Genomic DNA, 13,872 nt, shown 5'->3' with positions numbered 1-13,872 from the left:
CCCAACACCACCCCATCTCATCCCAACACCACCCTAACTCAACCTAACTCAACTCAATTTGTCTATATAAGGGAAGATTGGGCGGGGCTTATTAGTTGATGGTTTTTCTGATGTATGCACTTAGTAGCACTTGTTTGGTACTGGGGATTGGCTTATGCTCAGTTGGGCTTGTTGGACCAGCTGCCGGTTAAACAAGTTTCCTTGACTGGCTTGAAAATACCGCAACCTAATCTGAAAGTAGGGACTAGGTCGGTGGCTGCACGGAACTTGGATAATCATCCGGATTTGGAAAGGACCTTTGCTCGGTTTAAGGAAATCTTGTTTGTGACTGTGCCGGGGTTGGGCCCGGAATTATCCTCATTGGTGAAGACTGCCCAGGAAACTAATCCTCTTACTCCCGTCCTTACTTATTTGCCCGATCTTTCTAAACTGTTGCGTAGGCCTAGTAAAGTGGAGAAATATGAGAAGGTCTTGGGGGTACCTGCAGTCATTAAACAGCGATTGCTGAGTACGGCTTATCCGGCCTGGTTTTCTGTCCAATCTGCTCAACCAGAGCCGGGTGATTTGAACTTGACTCTTAAAAACATGGTTTTGTTGCGCGGTCTTTGCTTACTATCTAATTATGTAATTGTTAATGATTACAAACAACAGGATCTCATTACGTCTTTCTTTGGTGTGCCGACGCGCAAGATCATTGTGGCTCAAGGTGAGCGTAAAGTTGGGCCCGAGGTGGTCTTAAATGAACTGGAGAACACAGGAAAGTTTAAAGTGCCTAATGGGCTTTATGTTCTATTCAGTTGTAGCACGATGCATATTAATGTGCAGGTGACCAAGCACGCTATCACTAAGATTTACTTGCGGTCGATTTATGAAAGACCCTTGCATGATCGCCTGGTCGTGAAACGAGGTGCGTACAACCGAATTATGGATGAGGTCTTTATTGAAATCTCTAAAAACCAAGTTCGGCTGGATACTGAGTTGCCTAACGTTATTAGATATAAGAACAAACAACTATCTTTATTTGCTATCGGTGTGACCGCGATTGTTAATATCAAAACAATGAAAATTAGCTTGGTCTTTATTAGTGAAACTCGTCATGGGGCGGGTTTAATAGTTCCTAGTTCTAGTTCATTGATTAAGTGGAGATTGGCGGCGGATGATAATCCGTTTGCTGTTAACCATCCTTTGCTCAAAGTATCTATTGATGGTAAGTCCGCCTTTCTTTACAATCGCCCCCGGCGTAATTTGGCTGAGCCTTTTGAGTTCCTAGCTAATCCAGTTCAGCGTAATCCTTTGTGCCGTGTTAATGTGGATGCAGATTTCACGCTCAGCGGGTTTGGTCTGGCTAGTAAACACTTTGTACGCAATATTCTTCCTGATCAGCGTTTCTTTGTTACTTGCCGGCCCGTTGAACCGGGGTGCCAAATCGATGAGAACTTTACTGCGCGTCTGATTCACTACTATCTTTTAGAAGTCCCGGCTCGTGATATCTTAGCCGTTGTGTCTCAGCCTAAGCTCTTCCAAACCAAAGGTATTGATTTACGTAATTCCTTCCCGATCAATCTGCAACCTACCCGGCTTGGCCACCGTCTGCTTATTCACTTCCCTTGGGAGTTCAGTATAATTCCTTCAATTTGGATTAACCCTCTTCTTCAGAAGAAGAAGTACACTATTGTGTCGCCTTCTATTTTCACTAAGCGCATTCATGCTAAGAACGGCATTCCTAAAGAAAGGATTCATGTGGTTCCCCACGGTGTTTCCTACTACACCATGCAAATAGAACAGAAGATCAGGCGAAGACAGCGCAAATACGGCATTGCCCAACTCTTCCATGCCCCTAAGCACTATACCCGTTTTGTTTGTATCAATGGAGCTATGGCCCGTAAAGGACTAGATTTAGTCGTTCGGGCCTTCACTAAAGCCTTTACGCATAAAGACAACGTTGTTTTGCGTCTCCACTGTGCTTATGGCGATCCTCCCATCTTTAATACTATCCACCGATTGCTTTGGGAAAACCAAAGGGCTAAAGGCCCGCTTATCATCTACACTCGCAACTATCTCTCTCAAGATACTATTCGCGCTATGCTTTCTGCCTCTCACTACAATGTGTCTCCCTACCGCGCCGAAGGATTTGGTCTTTCCATTCTAGAGGGTATTGCTCTGGGCTCCATCCCCATCACGACCAAGTGCCAGCCCGCTACGGAGTTCTGTTCCAGCCAGTGCACGTTCTTCATTCCGTCTAAGAAGACCCAAGGTCGCAGCTACCCAGTGATCACCCACCCTAATGGTCGAATTACTATGTTCGACTGTCCGATCAACAGCTATCCGCGCTGGAACTCTCCCGATCTTGATGCCCTTGTTCAGCTACTACGCGAAGCCCATCAACTCCGTCAAAAAGATCTTCCAGCCTACCAGAAAATGAGAGCTGAGTGCTTCAAGTGTGCCAAAGCCAAAACCTGGGCTCTTGAGCTCACTAAACTCAAGAAAGTCTTCTTCAAGCTTACTCGCCCCGCGCACACTCAATCCAAATCCTAACTTAACCCCCAAGCATTATCCTCTAACCAGCTAGGATACAGACCATCCAATCCAAAATACCACAACCCGCCACAGTCCTAGCTTCCTAAATAAGAATATATCCTCCGAATTACCATAAAAGGAAAACTATCCACCACCAACCTAAATAAATTCCTATTTACTTTACCAACGGCTACTCATTATATTATCTTCACCCACCAGATCAATATCCTACTGGTCATTCAATTCGGATCTACTAACTCAATAAATCTACTAACTCAATTCAAAATTCAATCTATTTATATTTATCTATTACATCTATCAAGTCAATTTTAACCCTACTTCACCCTACTCCACTCCATCTCACTCCACACCACACCACATCACCCCACTCCACATCACCCCACCCAATACTAACGCACTACTATATCATATCTAAATCATCCACTAAAAAGGGCATATTCTTGTCACCATCAATCTCTACGCCTATCTCTGCTACTCGTGGTCGCATTATCCAATAACACTTTCTCTTTAGCCTTTCTATAATAATGGCCAGTTCACCTCCCAAGTGATAGCCAATCAGAAATGAAGCCATTAAAACAACGTAAAGCACTAACCCGGCTACATTCACTGACCGTCGTCTCCAAATACTCTTCTCCTGGCTTTTTAAACATACATCCACTACACCACACCCACTGCTTACTCCTTCTACTCCACCATCCCCTGACTCACCACCTACAAACTCAGCATCTACTAGCCCACGCATTGATTGTATTACTAACAAACACGCATTTCCAAGAGTCTCTGATAAACAATGGACTAGAATAGACTGGTCTATAGATTTATTTACTTCACTCCTCTTGGCAGATGGGCAGATTCTCCTTCTCCATAACTCGGGCATCAATCTTCTCCTTAATATACTCCATCCGGCCTTTCAGTTCATATACTTTGTTTAGATCTATCTTTTCTTTACTGATAGCAGCCAGGACTTGCTTTAAGGCTTCTTTCTTCTCTTCATAATCACAATGATTAGTGCTGCTGTCTCTTACTTTAATATGAAGGCTTTTGAAATCATTACTACGCCACATCAGTACTCTTTTTATCATAGTGATACTTTCGTATCTCATTTCTTTGTTTTCAAAGAGCTCAACGAGTACATTTAGCAGGGGCACCACTAATTCACCACTCAAACCGGATATCATAGTTTTTTGTCTGGACTCGGACATATCTAGAAATTTGAATAAGAAATCACGATTCTTGCTAATAATAGCCTGTTCTAAGACAGAGTTATAGGAAGTAGGCGAGGGCATAGAATAAAAAAAGTTTACTCGGTTTTAAATCAGATTGTTTATGACGTAAATTACCCAAAAAGGAAATTTATAGATTAGGATAAGATTGAGTTAGTATTTGGATAGTGTGGAATGGGATGGGATGGGGTTGGTTTTATTTGAGTTTGGTTAGTTTAGTGTCTAGTTGTGTGTTTATCTAAGTATTTAGTTTGACATAGATTTTAACTGGTTTTTGCCATTGGGTTAGTGTGATAATAAATGGATGTCAATATGGCACAACCCAGTACTAACTCAACTCAATACTAACTCCACCTAATCTAAACTTAACTGATGTGATAGTTTAGATTCAAATCAAAGACATTTATTTTAAATACGGATACGGGGTTTATCTAGTGATGAATTAGTAGTTGGTTAGTATTGAATTAGTATTTGGTTAGTATTTGGTTAGTATTGAATTAGTATTTGGTTAGTATAGGGTTAATATTTGCTAGTACTTGGGTGTAGTGTGATGTGGGAGTGCTTATTCTGTTTGTAATTGATTTATTGGATTAAATAGCAGAACCAGGATAGATTGAACTGAGATAGGCTGGCTGATTTGGTTTGGCTTTGTGTTTTTAGGGCAGCAGGCCCGACTTAATGCTGGTTTATGTTCTACTTAGCGTTCTACGCGGGCTAGGAACAGCCCCAGGATGATTAATATTCAGGAAACTCCTCCGCACTTTCGTACATGTCCTTATCAGTATCGTCGTCCTTATGGAAAACTGCCCGGCGATGCCGGCTAGGTTTATCACGAACCTTTCCATGAATACGATAGTAGAGGCCACAGGCATTGCAAACCAAAAGGTCGCCAATTCGTCGCCAAAGACTGGTCTGAGTGGTTTTACAGAACCCGCACTCCCGTTGCGAACTAGCTGTCTGTCTCTCTCGTTTGGTTGGAATGGTCTGTAAATGGTAATTCACCAGAAACTTCTTTATCTGCATGCTAACATTGCTCCGTGCATTTTCTTTGTTGCGGGGCGACTCATTCTGGTACCTCATTTCAATCTTTCGCCTTATATGGCTTTGATTGGCATGAATGTCGCTATCTTTTTTACCCTCCATTTCAAAACCGAAATTAGCAAGATCTTGTATAAAAGAATACATATCAATTTTGGATTGCTTTTATTGGTAGATGGGAAAGTGATGGTTATTTAGGCGATAATTTATCCTTAAAGAGCCTCGAAGGACGCATAACACCGCCATGGGTTCTAGAATAGAGTCCACAGGCGTTGCAGACAATGGACAAATTGTATTTGCGCCAAAGTGGCGTATTGGTTGTGCCACACTGGGAACAGACAAAGACTTGGTTGCGGTCTTTCTTCCGGCGTTCGATCTTTTTGCTATTATTGGGCGTACAGTACCCTATCTCTTTACAGATAGAGGTGCACTTCCCTGCTCCTTTATTGTGCATATGCAGCACAATAGCTCGTGGTTCCCCAATACTCCAGCTGAAGAAGAGTTGGTGCACGCCAAGACAAATAGAAAGAAGCTCAGGCGTCCGAAAGGCCGGAGCGTTTTCTAAGAAAAAGGGGAAGGGGTGCTGTCGCGCCAGAGATTGGGCTGAAATTAAGTCGGAAGTTTCAGCCGACTTGTTATGTTCTTCCGCGTCAAGTGAAAAGTAGTGAGGATTAAGCATCTGCGCCGATTGGAGTTGGTCTTTAGTACCCGCCGCTTTATGCTTTGCTGGCATTTGGTGATTCTTATCTTTAGATTAAATCAGACTTTTTTGGAAATGTGAAAGTGTGTTGGCTCTTTTGCGATTGGCATATTCGTTCTTGGCCTGTCTCTTTTTGTTGTCCTTCTTAGTACTGCGCATTAAAGCAAACTGGTCAATAGTTGGGTCTGTCCCTTCCTTTACTTCAATAAGCCAATGAGTATCTAAGTCATTTTTACTGCCACGTCCAAAAGCCGGTGTGAATTCTCGTGTTGCTTCGTTATAAATACGGCCGCCTCGCTTGTTTTTGGTCTTACGAATGCCTTTACGTTCGGCAAAGATCTCCCATCTAGTCTTAGGAGCCTCGGCAGGTAGAACTCGAGCTCGGGGGAAGACTGTCTCTTTGGAATAATCAGCGGAATGTGGTAGAATTTCCAGTGGTAAAATGTATTGCGTGTTGTTATACAGATCATAACGAGTGGGTAGTTCTTGGAGTTTCTTAAAGAAACCTTTGGCTAGAGATTGAAAGTGGGCCATTGTATCTGGGCCTTCAAAGTCGCCAATCGCGATAAAATGCTTAGTACTATAAACTGTAGCTAAGACCATCTAAAAATGAAGAGATACAAAATTCTATTGCTATAAATGGTTTGAGTTGAGTTAGTATTGAGTTGGTATTGGATTGGGGTGGGTTAAGTATTGAGTTGGTATTGGTTTAAGTGTTTGGTTGGTATTTAGAGATAGTATTTAGATATAGTATTTGGAGATAGCAAATTGAGGTGGTGGTTCGGTGGGTTTTGGTGAAGATAAGATTGAGTGTTTTTGATTAAGTTAGAGATAGGATTTAGTATTGGATTGGCGGTTATTTAGCCGAGAAGTACTTCATAGACCATGAAGAGTGAGTTGGCGAAGATTAAGGGAATGATAAATACGGTTTTGACTGTTTTGATAAGGTCAGCAAGTTGTTGTAAGGCAGGATACTTGCTCTTTTTGCTGATACCAAGATTGTTTAAGAATCGCTCTTCATTAAGGATGCAGAAGGCATTGCCAAGAAGTACTAAGATATAAACAATAGTTAGAATTCCGAACATACACAAAAAAAGAGAATCTCGTAATAATTGGAATTTTCGGTTAGTATTGGTTTGGGTTGGGTTGGTTTGGGTTTGGGTTGGTATTGGATTGTGTATGGTCTTTGTAAAATGTAGATTTGGTGTGATATCTTAATCGTCAACTAGTCGTCAACTAGTCGTTAATCTAGCTACTAATATGCTTACTAATACTAATACTAAACTAAACTAATCCTAGCTCAAGTTAAGATAAGATAAGGTAAAGTAAAGTAAATGTATATATAGTCTATTTATAATTGGCGTGCATAAGGGGAGAAGGTGGTGGGATGGGGGAGAAACTGTATCTTTTGTGGTGGATCTCCTTGATTTTGAGCTTATCTTGGTAGAGCAGGGCGATTAGAGTGGGGGCTGCTAGAGTAAAGAAGAACTCAATAATAGCGGCAATGAGAGGGAGTGATGGACAGACAGAAAGATTACTAGTGAAGATATTAAGGGAAAGAGCAATTGCTCGTTCGATGAGATACTGGTTAGGAGAAAAGGTTAGTTGGTCTAAGTTTTTGATAAGATAAAGACAGAAGAGATAAGCAATTAGAAAGCCATTACTGACTTGAGCTACTCGGCTCAGCGCACTACAAGTAATTCCAGAAAGAATCCAAAGTCGACTGGCTATTCTCAAGGGCAGAACAGAAAAAGCCCCTAACCCAATCCCGATAACATAAAGAGCACCTACTGGTAGCTTAGCTAAAATCTGACTAGCCAAAGGCCCTAATAATAATAGGTAGAGGGCATAAAAAGGCACAATCTGGTGTTGTCGCTTTTTAAGAGAGTATCTTTCAGCAACAACCATGCTTATCATCAGCAAAAAGAAGATATACTCCGCTTGAGCAAACAAAGTCGGATAAACATTCTCTAAATACAAAAGAGTATTGATTGTGCTTAGCAGCAAAGATACCTTATTCGCAAAGATAAAGAGAGTTTTGATATCCTGCTGAGGGAACTTCATCTGTTTCAAGAACTTCATGCAAACAATACGCAAAAGAATCTCAGAGTAATTTATTAGGGCAAGATCATCTCAATCTACTTATCTGCTTCAATACAGCCAGCCCCAACTCCACTCCAATCCATTCCATCCAAACCAACCCATTTCCTAAGCTTAAGTTAGGTTGGTATTAGGTTGAGTTGATTTGGTATTGGGTTGAGTTGAGTTAGTATACATCCGATAATAGTGCAAGTTAAATAGTGAGTTAGTACTATTGGTGTGATATATTTGTTGTATGTCCATAGGCCATGCAGTCTCACATGAAAGTCTGAGTCAATAAGTTTATCCTCTAATAAAGACTTATTGATTCTCAAGACCAAATTATCTTGAAGATCAAAATGACGTCATAGCTAATTACTTACTAACCAATATCTACAGATAGAAGATGTAAACAATCATTTCCTTAAGCTTAAATAGAGAGTGTTTTGAATAAATTACGATAGTTTATAACCGATCTTATCAAGAAACAACTATATTACTAATTGAGTCGTAATCTAATGCCAATCTAATGCCAATCTAAATCTAAACACAATACAAACTAACTCAACATAATACAATCTAATACAAACATAACCTAAATCTAAACTCAACTCAACTCAATACAAACTAACTCAAACTAATACAAACTAACTCAACTCAATACAAACTAATACTAACACAACTTAAATCAAACTAATTTAATCTTCCTCTACGTTGAGAACATCCTCCATACTTTCTTGGCGGCCCTGGGTTATGCACTCGGCTAGAAAAACAAGAATGTTGATCTCAATCTCCTGAAGCTTTAACTGTGTAAAAACAATACTGGGGTCATCGTAGTAGTAGAAAGCTTTCTTGCAAATCCGAACTTCCTCTCTTCTTAGTGCATCTTCAATCCCTACTTCACTACTCACTACATTCCGATAAGTCTTATGCGTACTAAGTACACCTTTCAACTCATCAAGACTCTTACATCCCACCAGTAATTGCTTCTGCATTTCCGTAAAGGTCGTACATCGTGGAAACAAATCTATCTTATCCTTAGCCGTCATAGAAGACCCTAAAGTAGAATGAAGAATTTCAATGATACGTCGATCACCTTCAAATTGCACTAACTCAGCTAAACAAAGCTTATGCTCAATCGCAAACTCATAAAGAAGTTCTAAATATCGCTTGTGTAAAATACTAGTGATATGAGGAATATCTTGGGTCAAAATATCATGAGATAAACCAGCCACATACTTATGTAAGGAAGTATTCTCTAAACAAAACTTCCAAGTATCTTCAGGACCTTGAGTTACCTTAATGAAACTCAACCCATCATAATTACCTAAAGGATGTGTATTACTGGCATGTTCTAGACTTTTAGCACTCTCTTGCTTACAAGCCCATAAGTAGATAAAGTTAGCTAGTTGAAAGTGTTCTAAATAAAAGTCAATTAAAGATTTAGATACAGTAGTGGCATAAGCCGCGGTTGTTTTGATTTGATTCTTCAAACACTTATAGAGAAGGACTTTGAAAGATTTGGGAGTTGTTTGAGCTTCTTCTAATAATTCTTTACCATAGATAGTAGCTTGCATTTTAGCTTTTAATTCTTCAATGGTATTACAACTCTTGATGGCGCAATAATCTTCTAATTTCATCAGTCGATTCTTGTTGCCATGAACATAACTAATTATACCAGCTTCGTCATGCATAGGTGGAATACACAAATAAAATTTGGGTTGTTATGTACAAAGCTGAGTTTAGATTGCGTGGAGTGGGGTGGGGTGGAGTTGGTGTGGAGTGGAGTTGTGGAGTGAAGTGGAGTTGGTGTTGAGTTAGGAGGGGTTAGGAGGAGTGGAGTTGGTATTGGGTTGTGTGGAGTTAGTATTGGGCGTGTTGGTTGTGATTTTCCTTTTTTGGTAATTTATGATGGGATGTTTTGAAATAGATAGGGAGGGATTTAGAGAGAGATTGGTGGGAAGAAGAGGGTAGGAAGAATGTAGAGATGGTTGGAATGGTGTTAGGAAGTAGATTGGGCTGGTATTTATTTTGTTTGCTTTTTTTGGATATGCCGGGGATTACTGTGTCTAAGACTGAGTTTCTGAAGTGTTTGCAACGGCAATGGAATGATACTGAAGTGGATAATGTTCTTTTTGATTTTGGGTTGGAGTTAGATGAAATTGATGAGATAGAAGGTACTTATAAGATTGATGTGCCGGCTAATAGATACGATTTACTTTGTTTGCGCGGTTTGGTTAATGGAGTTGGGGCTTATATTGGTCAATCTAGTCAGAAAAGTCTAGAGATAAAAGAAGCTAAAGATTTAGTGGGTGGTGAACGGCCAGTTAGTAGACCTTTTGTGAAGATGGTTATGTTGAAGAATATTGATTTACGTAATGGCGGTTATCAAGATTTAATTGATTTTCAGGATAAATTGCATCAAGGTCTTGGTCAGAACCGGGTTTTAATGGCTATTGGTACTCATGATTTAGATAAGACAGTTGGGCCTTTTAAGTATACGGCCTGGCCCGAATCAGAAGTTAAGTTTGTTCCACTTAACCAGACAAAGGAGTATACACGGCCGGAACTAGACGACCTCTACAAGTCAGATCCTAAACTCAAGGCTTACTTAGGCTTAGCCCGTGAGAATGGCCAAGTTCCTGTGATTCTTGATGGCCAGGATAGGATTCTTTCTTTGCCTCCTTTGATCAATAGTGACTTTTCTAAGATATCTGAGCAGACGACTAATATGCTCATTGAAATAACAGGAACTGATAAGCCAAGAGTATGTACGGCCATGTACTTGCTTTTACATCACTTTTCTGGACCGGGGTCTGAGATAGTAGAGATTCCTGGGGGAGTGGAAGAAGTACTACGGACACCGCTTACTCTAACCCAGTCAGAAATTAAGACTGAGTTGCATACTGAACTGTCGGCTGAAGTGGCTGCTAAAGCTTTGCGCCAAATGCTTCATCAGGTGGAGATTGTTCCTGGAGAATCGGAATGGTCCTTGGTGGTTACACCATCTCGTTTACGCCCGGATATATTACATACCTGTGACTTGATAGAAGATATTGCTATTGCCTACGGCTACAACCGGATTGAACGGGTCTTATCCACTGAGTACACGATTGGGAAAGAGTTGCCTATTAATAAACTGGCCCGGTCTTTGCGCCAGGAGTGTGCTTACGCTGGCTTTACTGAAGTCTTTACTATGGCTTTGCATTCTAAGCACGATATGCATGGCTTTGGTCTTGACAAACACATTCAAGTAAAGAATCCGAAAAGCACTGAGTGCGAAGTGCTGCGGCAAAGTTTAGCCCCTTCTGTGCTTAAGTGTATCTTCTCTAACCAGCACCATCATTTGCCTATTTGTCTCTTTGAAGTATCTGATGTGGGTCTTTTTACTGCTGATGATGTGGGTGTTCGTAATGATAAGAGAATGTGCATGGCTAGTGCTGGTTCATCTAGTCGTTTGGAAGACTTACAGGAAGCTTTTGAAGTAGTGATGCGACGAATGGGTTTTGTTGTCCAGTACGTTCCAGAAGACCTTCCCCAGTTTATTGAAGGTAGATCTTGTGCAATCTATTTTAATGGCCAAAATATTGGTGGGCTGGGTATAATCAAGCCGGCTATTAGTTTGCATCATAAAATCCCGCATGTTTGTTCTCTCGTAGAAATCTCTCTTACGATGCTTTCTTCATTAATACCTGCCACTTATCCCAACTAGTCTAAACAACAATAAATTGGAGCAACCAGCTAATCTCAATGGTAGTGATAGTTGTGGTGTCCTCGCCGGCCTCCACTTCAAAGTGAGTTATTTATAGGAGTGTAGTGCTGCAATGTTTATCGGCTTGGCACTGATCGCAGCGAACGCGATTAAATCTTGAATTAGAAATCACAATCTCAGATTAGCATTTATATTATGAGTTTGCAGACTATCTCAAGATGACGTACGATAAAGAGAACCTAAGCTATACCAACTCAATACCAATTCGTCCTCTTCAAAATCGGTTGTTAGTCGAATATGTATGGTTGAAAAGTACTATCCCTTCCCCGGGGCACGACACTAATCTATATTTTGACTTTATGCTATCGCCACGTCCCCAACTATACTTATCTAATAAAAGGTCCCGCTCGCCTCAAGACAGGTCGTTAATAGAGCATACGTTGGCTAAAGAGCCATATTCATCCCATGAACCTTGTGCTGTGTATGAATGGATGCATGTTATGCCCTACACTCGCAACCCCTGGACTGAACTAGGCCGAAAGAAACCTGGGTTTTTGGTCTTTACTATCCTTGTTTGTGTGGGAGTATTAAGCCAGCTTATCAATGCCAGCCAAAAACAAAGTGGCAAGCCCCGAAAACGAGGCATGAAGCGTACTCATGAAAGTGCCAATTTACCTATGGCCAATCCCAGCCCCAGCACTTCTAACTGTGTTGATAATAAGGATACACAGCCTCACAACTTCGTCATACCTCTGCTAGATCGCAAACAATTAATTGACACCCTGCGCCGCTGTTGGTTTGATACTTCGCAGACTGACTCAAGCCGGACACTATATAAAATCAAAAACACTATGGATTCGCCCTTTTATATCATCCCGACCCACGAACAAATAGAAGGATATGTGACACCATTCGGCATCATAACGTTTTCTTTCTCTCGCTACACTCTAACCATTAACCAGTCCGATTGCCCGCCGGTTATTGGGTGTAAAATTGATATAAAGAGGACCAACACCGCGCCGCATGCAATTTCGTCGATTGATACTACCTTAGAGGCACTCTTTGCGGCAAACCCAAATGCCGGCAACTTTCCAGTGATCCTCGAGTGGTTAGTGTATAACGATAAGGCCAATCTTACACCTAGTGCTCTTCTGAAGTATGGAATGTGTGGTCTAGCATTCACTAGTGCAACATTTCTCATTGTTAATCCGCCGGGCTCATTTACAGCGCTTCCTTCCTACCTGGTGAAGAATCCTCGTACTAACACTCGAGAATCACCCACTGCCTACTTGAAGTTTATAAATAACCACAAGCACCGCTTTTTTAGCATCACTATCTTGATACATAGTATTATGGTTCAGTGCTCGGTCCCGCACCATCAGGTTTTAAATGCTGAACAAGGGCACACAATCCCCGAACCTAAAGAGCATGGCTCAAACAGATGCTCAAACTATACTGGGCATCTGTATTGCTTCTTCCATTCCAATCTGCGGTTCTTTGGTGTCGTATGTTTCGATAAGAACGTGACTATAAGTCTGTGCCATGTTATTCCTGAGTCTTGCTTTCAAAATAAGCTTGACCTGCCTCGGGTGTTGGAGAAGCTCATTATTTATATGCCATACAGTATCAATAGTTTACTAACGAAGCTTGTAAGTTTTCCTGTTAAATCCATTATTATCTGCCATCCGAGCTTCTTGGATTTTCTGGTTGCCATGCAAATAGTTATGCCCATCACTAATGAAATGACCACCGCACTGATCTATCTCTCAAAAGGCTGCATTAATATCACTTACAAATCTAACGCCATAACCAAGATTCACGCAGATACATTTGAGCAGCCCACCGACCTAGAATCCACCGCCCGTGCATTTAAATGGCTTCAGTCGCACGCAATCACCTTAAAACAACTAATGAGACATGACATAATCACTCCAATCCCAGAGGTTAGCTTAAATAATCAGGAAATTCCAGACAATTGGGCTTAACCTCTACTCTATAAAACCTCGGCAACAATAACCCCATTAGACTATGGTGACATTGTTTCTCTAATCCGCATACATTTCAATATCAATACTAACTGTGGTGTCCTCGCCGGCCTCCACTTCAAAGTGAGTTATCTACAGGAGTGTAGTGCTGTGATGTTTATCGGCTTGGCACTGATCGCAGCGAACGCGATTAAATCTTGAATTAGAAATCACAATCCCAGGATATAAATATAATCTGAGTTTGTGAGAGAGCGAATTCTAGATCTCACGATGACGTACGATAAAGAGAACCTAAGCTATAGTAACATATCTGAGACTTCCGAAAAAGCAGAGTTGAATAAATTCTCCCATCGTCCTCTTCAAAATCGGTCTTTAATCGAATGTGTTTGGTTGAAAGGTACTATCCTTTCCCCGGGGCACGACAATAGTGTATGTTAGTTTTAGTTATGCCCCAGGGGAGGATAAAGGCCTCTCGATCAAACGTACTCCACGAGAGATAAATTTGGTTGGTATTGTGTTAGTATTGAGTTGGTGTACAAGTATGGGCGGGTTCTAGATCGGATATAGTTCTCTGTAAGCTTTTCATGTTGCCATGGG

General features: G+C 41.1%; 11 protein-coding genes across 11 annotated transcripts; 3 read left to right on the top strand and 8 right to left on the bottom strand.

Moving 5' to 3' along the window:
* Positions 1-114: 114 nt before the first annotated feature.
* NEHOM01_1616 (uncharacterized protein) lies at positions 115-2,535 on the top strand (the record flags this gene model as incomplete). The annotated part of the gene is made up of 1 exon (XM_051490494.1): positions 115-2,535. One exon carries the CDS (start codon positions 115-117, stop codon positions 2,533-2,535), a length of 2,421 nt encoding a protein of 806 aa, XP_051346454.1.
* A 403-nt stretch (positions 2,536-2,938) lies between these two features.
* Positions 2,939-3,280, bottom strand: NEHOM01_1615 (uncharacterized protein; the record flags this gene model as incomplete). Its single annotated transcript, XM_051490493.1, has 1 exon — positions 2,939-3,280. One exon carries the CDS (start codon positions 3,278-3,280, stop codon positions 2,939-2,941), a length of 342 nt encoding a protein of 113 aa, XP_051346453.1.
* An 85-nt stretch (positions 3,281-3,365) lies between these two features.
* NEHOM01_1614 (uncharacterized protein) lies at positions 3,366-3,824 on the bottom strand (the record flags this gene model as incomplete). Its single annotated transcript, XM_051490492.1, has 1 exon — positions 3,366-3,824. The coding sequence occupies one exon, from the start codon at positions 3,822-3,824 to the stop codon at positions 3,366-3,368; it is 459 nt and encodes a 152-aa protein (XP_051346452.1).
* A 672-nt stretch (positions 3,825-4,496) lies between these two features.
* On the bottom strand, positions 4,497-4,904 carry NEHOM01_1613 (uncharacterized protein; the record flags this gene model as incomplete). The annotated part of the gene is made up of 1 exon (XM_051490491.1): positions 4,497-4,904. The coding sequence occupies one exon, from the start codon at positions 4,902-4,904 to the stop codon at positions 4,497-4,499; it is 408 nt and encodes a 135-aa protein (XP_051346451.1).
* An 85-nt stretch (positions 4,905-4,989) lies between these two features.
* Positions 4,990-5,532, bottom strand: NEHOM01_1612 (uncharacterized protein; the record flags this gene model as incomplete). Its single annotated transcript, XM_051490490.1, has 1 exon — positions 4,990-5,532. The coding sequence occupies one exon, from the start codon at positions 5,530-5,532 to the stop codon at positions 4,990-4,992; it is 543 nt and encodes a 180-aa protein (XP_051346450.1).
* A 21-nt stretch (positions 5,533-5,553) lies between these two features.
* On the bottom strand, positions 5,554-6,102 carry NEHOM01_1611 (regulator of ribosome biosynthesis; the record flags this gene model as incomplete). Its single annotated transcript, XM_051490489.1, has 1 exon — positions 5,554-6,102. One exon carries the CDS (start codon positions 6,100-6,102, stop codon positions 5,554-5,556), a length of 549 nt encoding a protein of 182 aa, XP_051346449.1.
* A 257-nt stretch (positions 6,103-6,359) lies between these two features.
* NEHOM01_1605 (immediate early response 3-interacting protein 1) lies at positions 6,360-6,584 on the bottom strand (the record flags this gene model as incomplete). Its single annotated transcript, XM_051490483.1, has 1 exon — positions 6,360-6,584. One exon carries the CDS (start codon positions 6,582-6,584, stop codon positions 6,360-6,362), a length of 225 nt encoding a protein of 74 aa, XP_051346443.1.
* Positions 6,585-6,846: 262 nt separating this feature from the next.
* Positions 6,847-7,581, bottom strand: NEHOM01_1610 (uncharacterized protein; the record flags this gene model as incomplete). The annotated part of the gene is made up of 1 exon (XM_051490488.1): positions 6,847-7,581. One exon carries the CDS (start codon positions 7,579-7,581, stop codon positions 6,847-6,849), a length of 735 nt encoding a protein of 244 aa, XP_051346448.1.
* A 695-nt stretch (positions 7,582-8,276) lies between these two features.
* Positions 8,277-9,272, bottom strand: NEHOM01_1609 (V-type H+-transporting ATPase subunit d; the record flags this gene model as incomplete). Its single annotated transcript, XM_051490487.1, has 1 exon — positions 8,277-9,272. The coding sequence occupies one exon, from the start codon at positions 9,270-9,272 to the stop codon at positions 8,277-8,279; it is 996 nt and encodes a 331-aa protein (XP_051346447.1).
* A 356-nt stretch (positions 9,273-9,628) lies between these two features.
* Positions 9,629-11,290, top strand: NEHOM01_1608 (phenylalanyl-tRNA synthetase beta chain; the record flags this gene model as incomplete). Its single annotated transcript, XM_051490486.1, has 1 exon — positions 9,629-11,290. One exon carries the CDS (start codon positions 9,629-9,631, stop codon positions 11,288-11,290), a length of 1,662 nt encoding a protein of 553 aa, XP_051346446.1.
* Positions 11,291-11,508: 218 nt separating this feature from the next.
* On the top strand, positions 11,509-13,275 carry NEHOM01_1607 (uncharacterized protein; the record flags this gene model as incomplete). The annotated part of the gene is made up of 1 exon (XM_051490485.1): positions 11,509-13,275. The coding sequence occupies one exon, from the start codon at positions 11,509-11,511 to the stop codon at positions 13,273-13,275; it is 1,767 nt and encodes a 588-aa protein (XP_051346445.1).
* Positions 13,276-13,872: the final 597 nt, after the last annotated feature.

This window comes from Nematocida homosporus, assembly GCF_024244095.1.
Source record: "Nematocida homosporus strain JUm1504 chromosome Unknown 4557, whole genome shotgun sequence".
Taxonomy (NCBI): domain Eukaryota; kingdom Fungi; phylum Microsporidia; genus Nematocida; species Nematocida homosporus.
The sequence above is the reverse complement of the archived record's forward strand: the minus strand, read 5'-3'. Positions and strand labels throughout refer to the sequence as shown.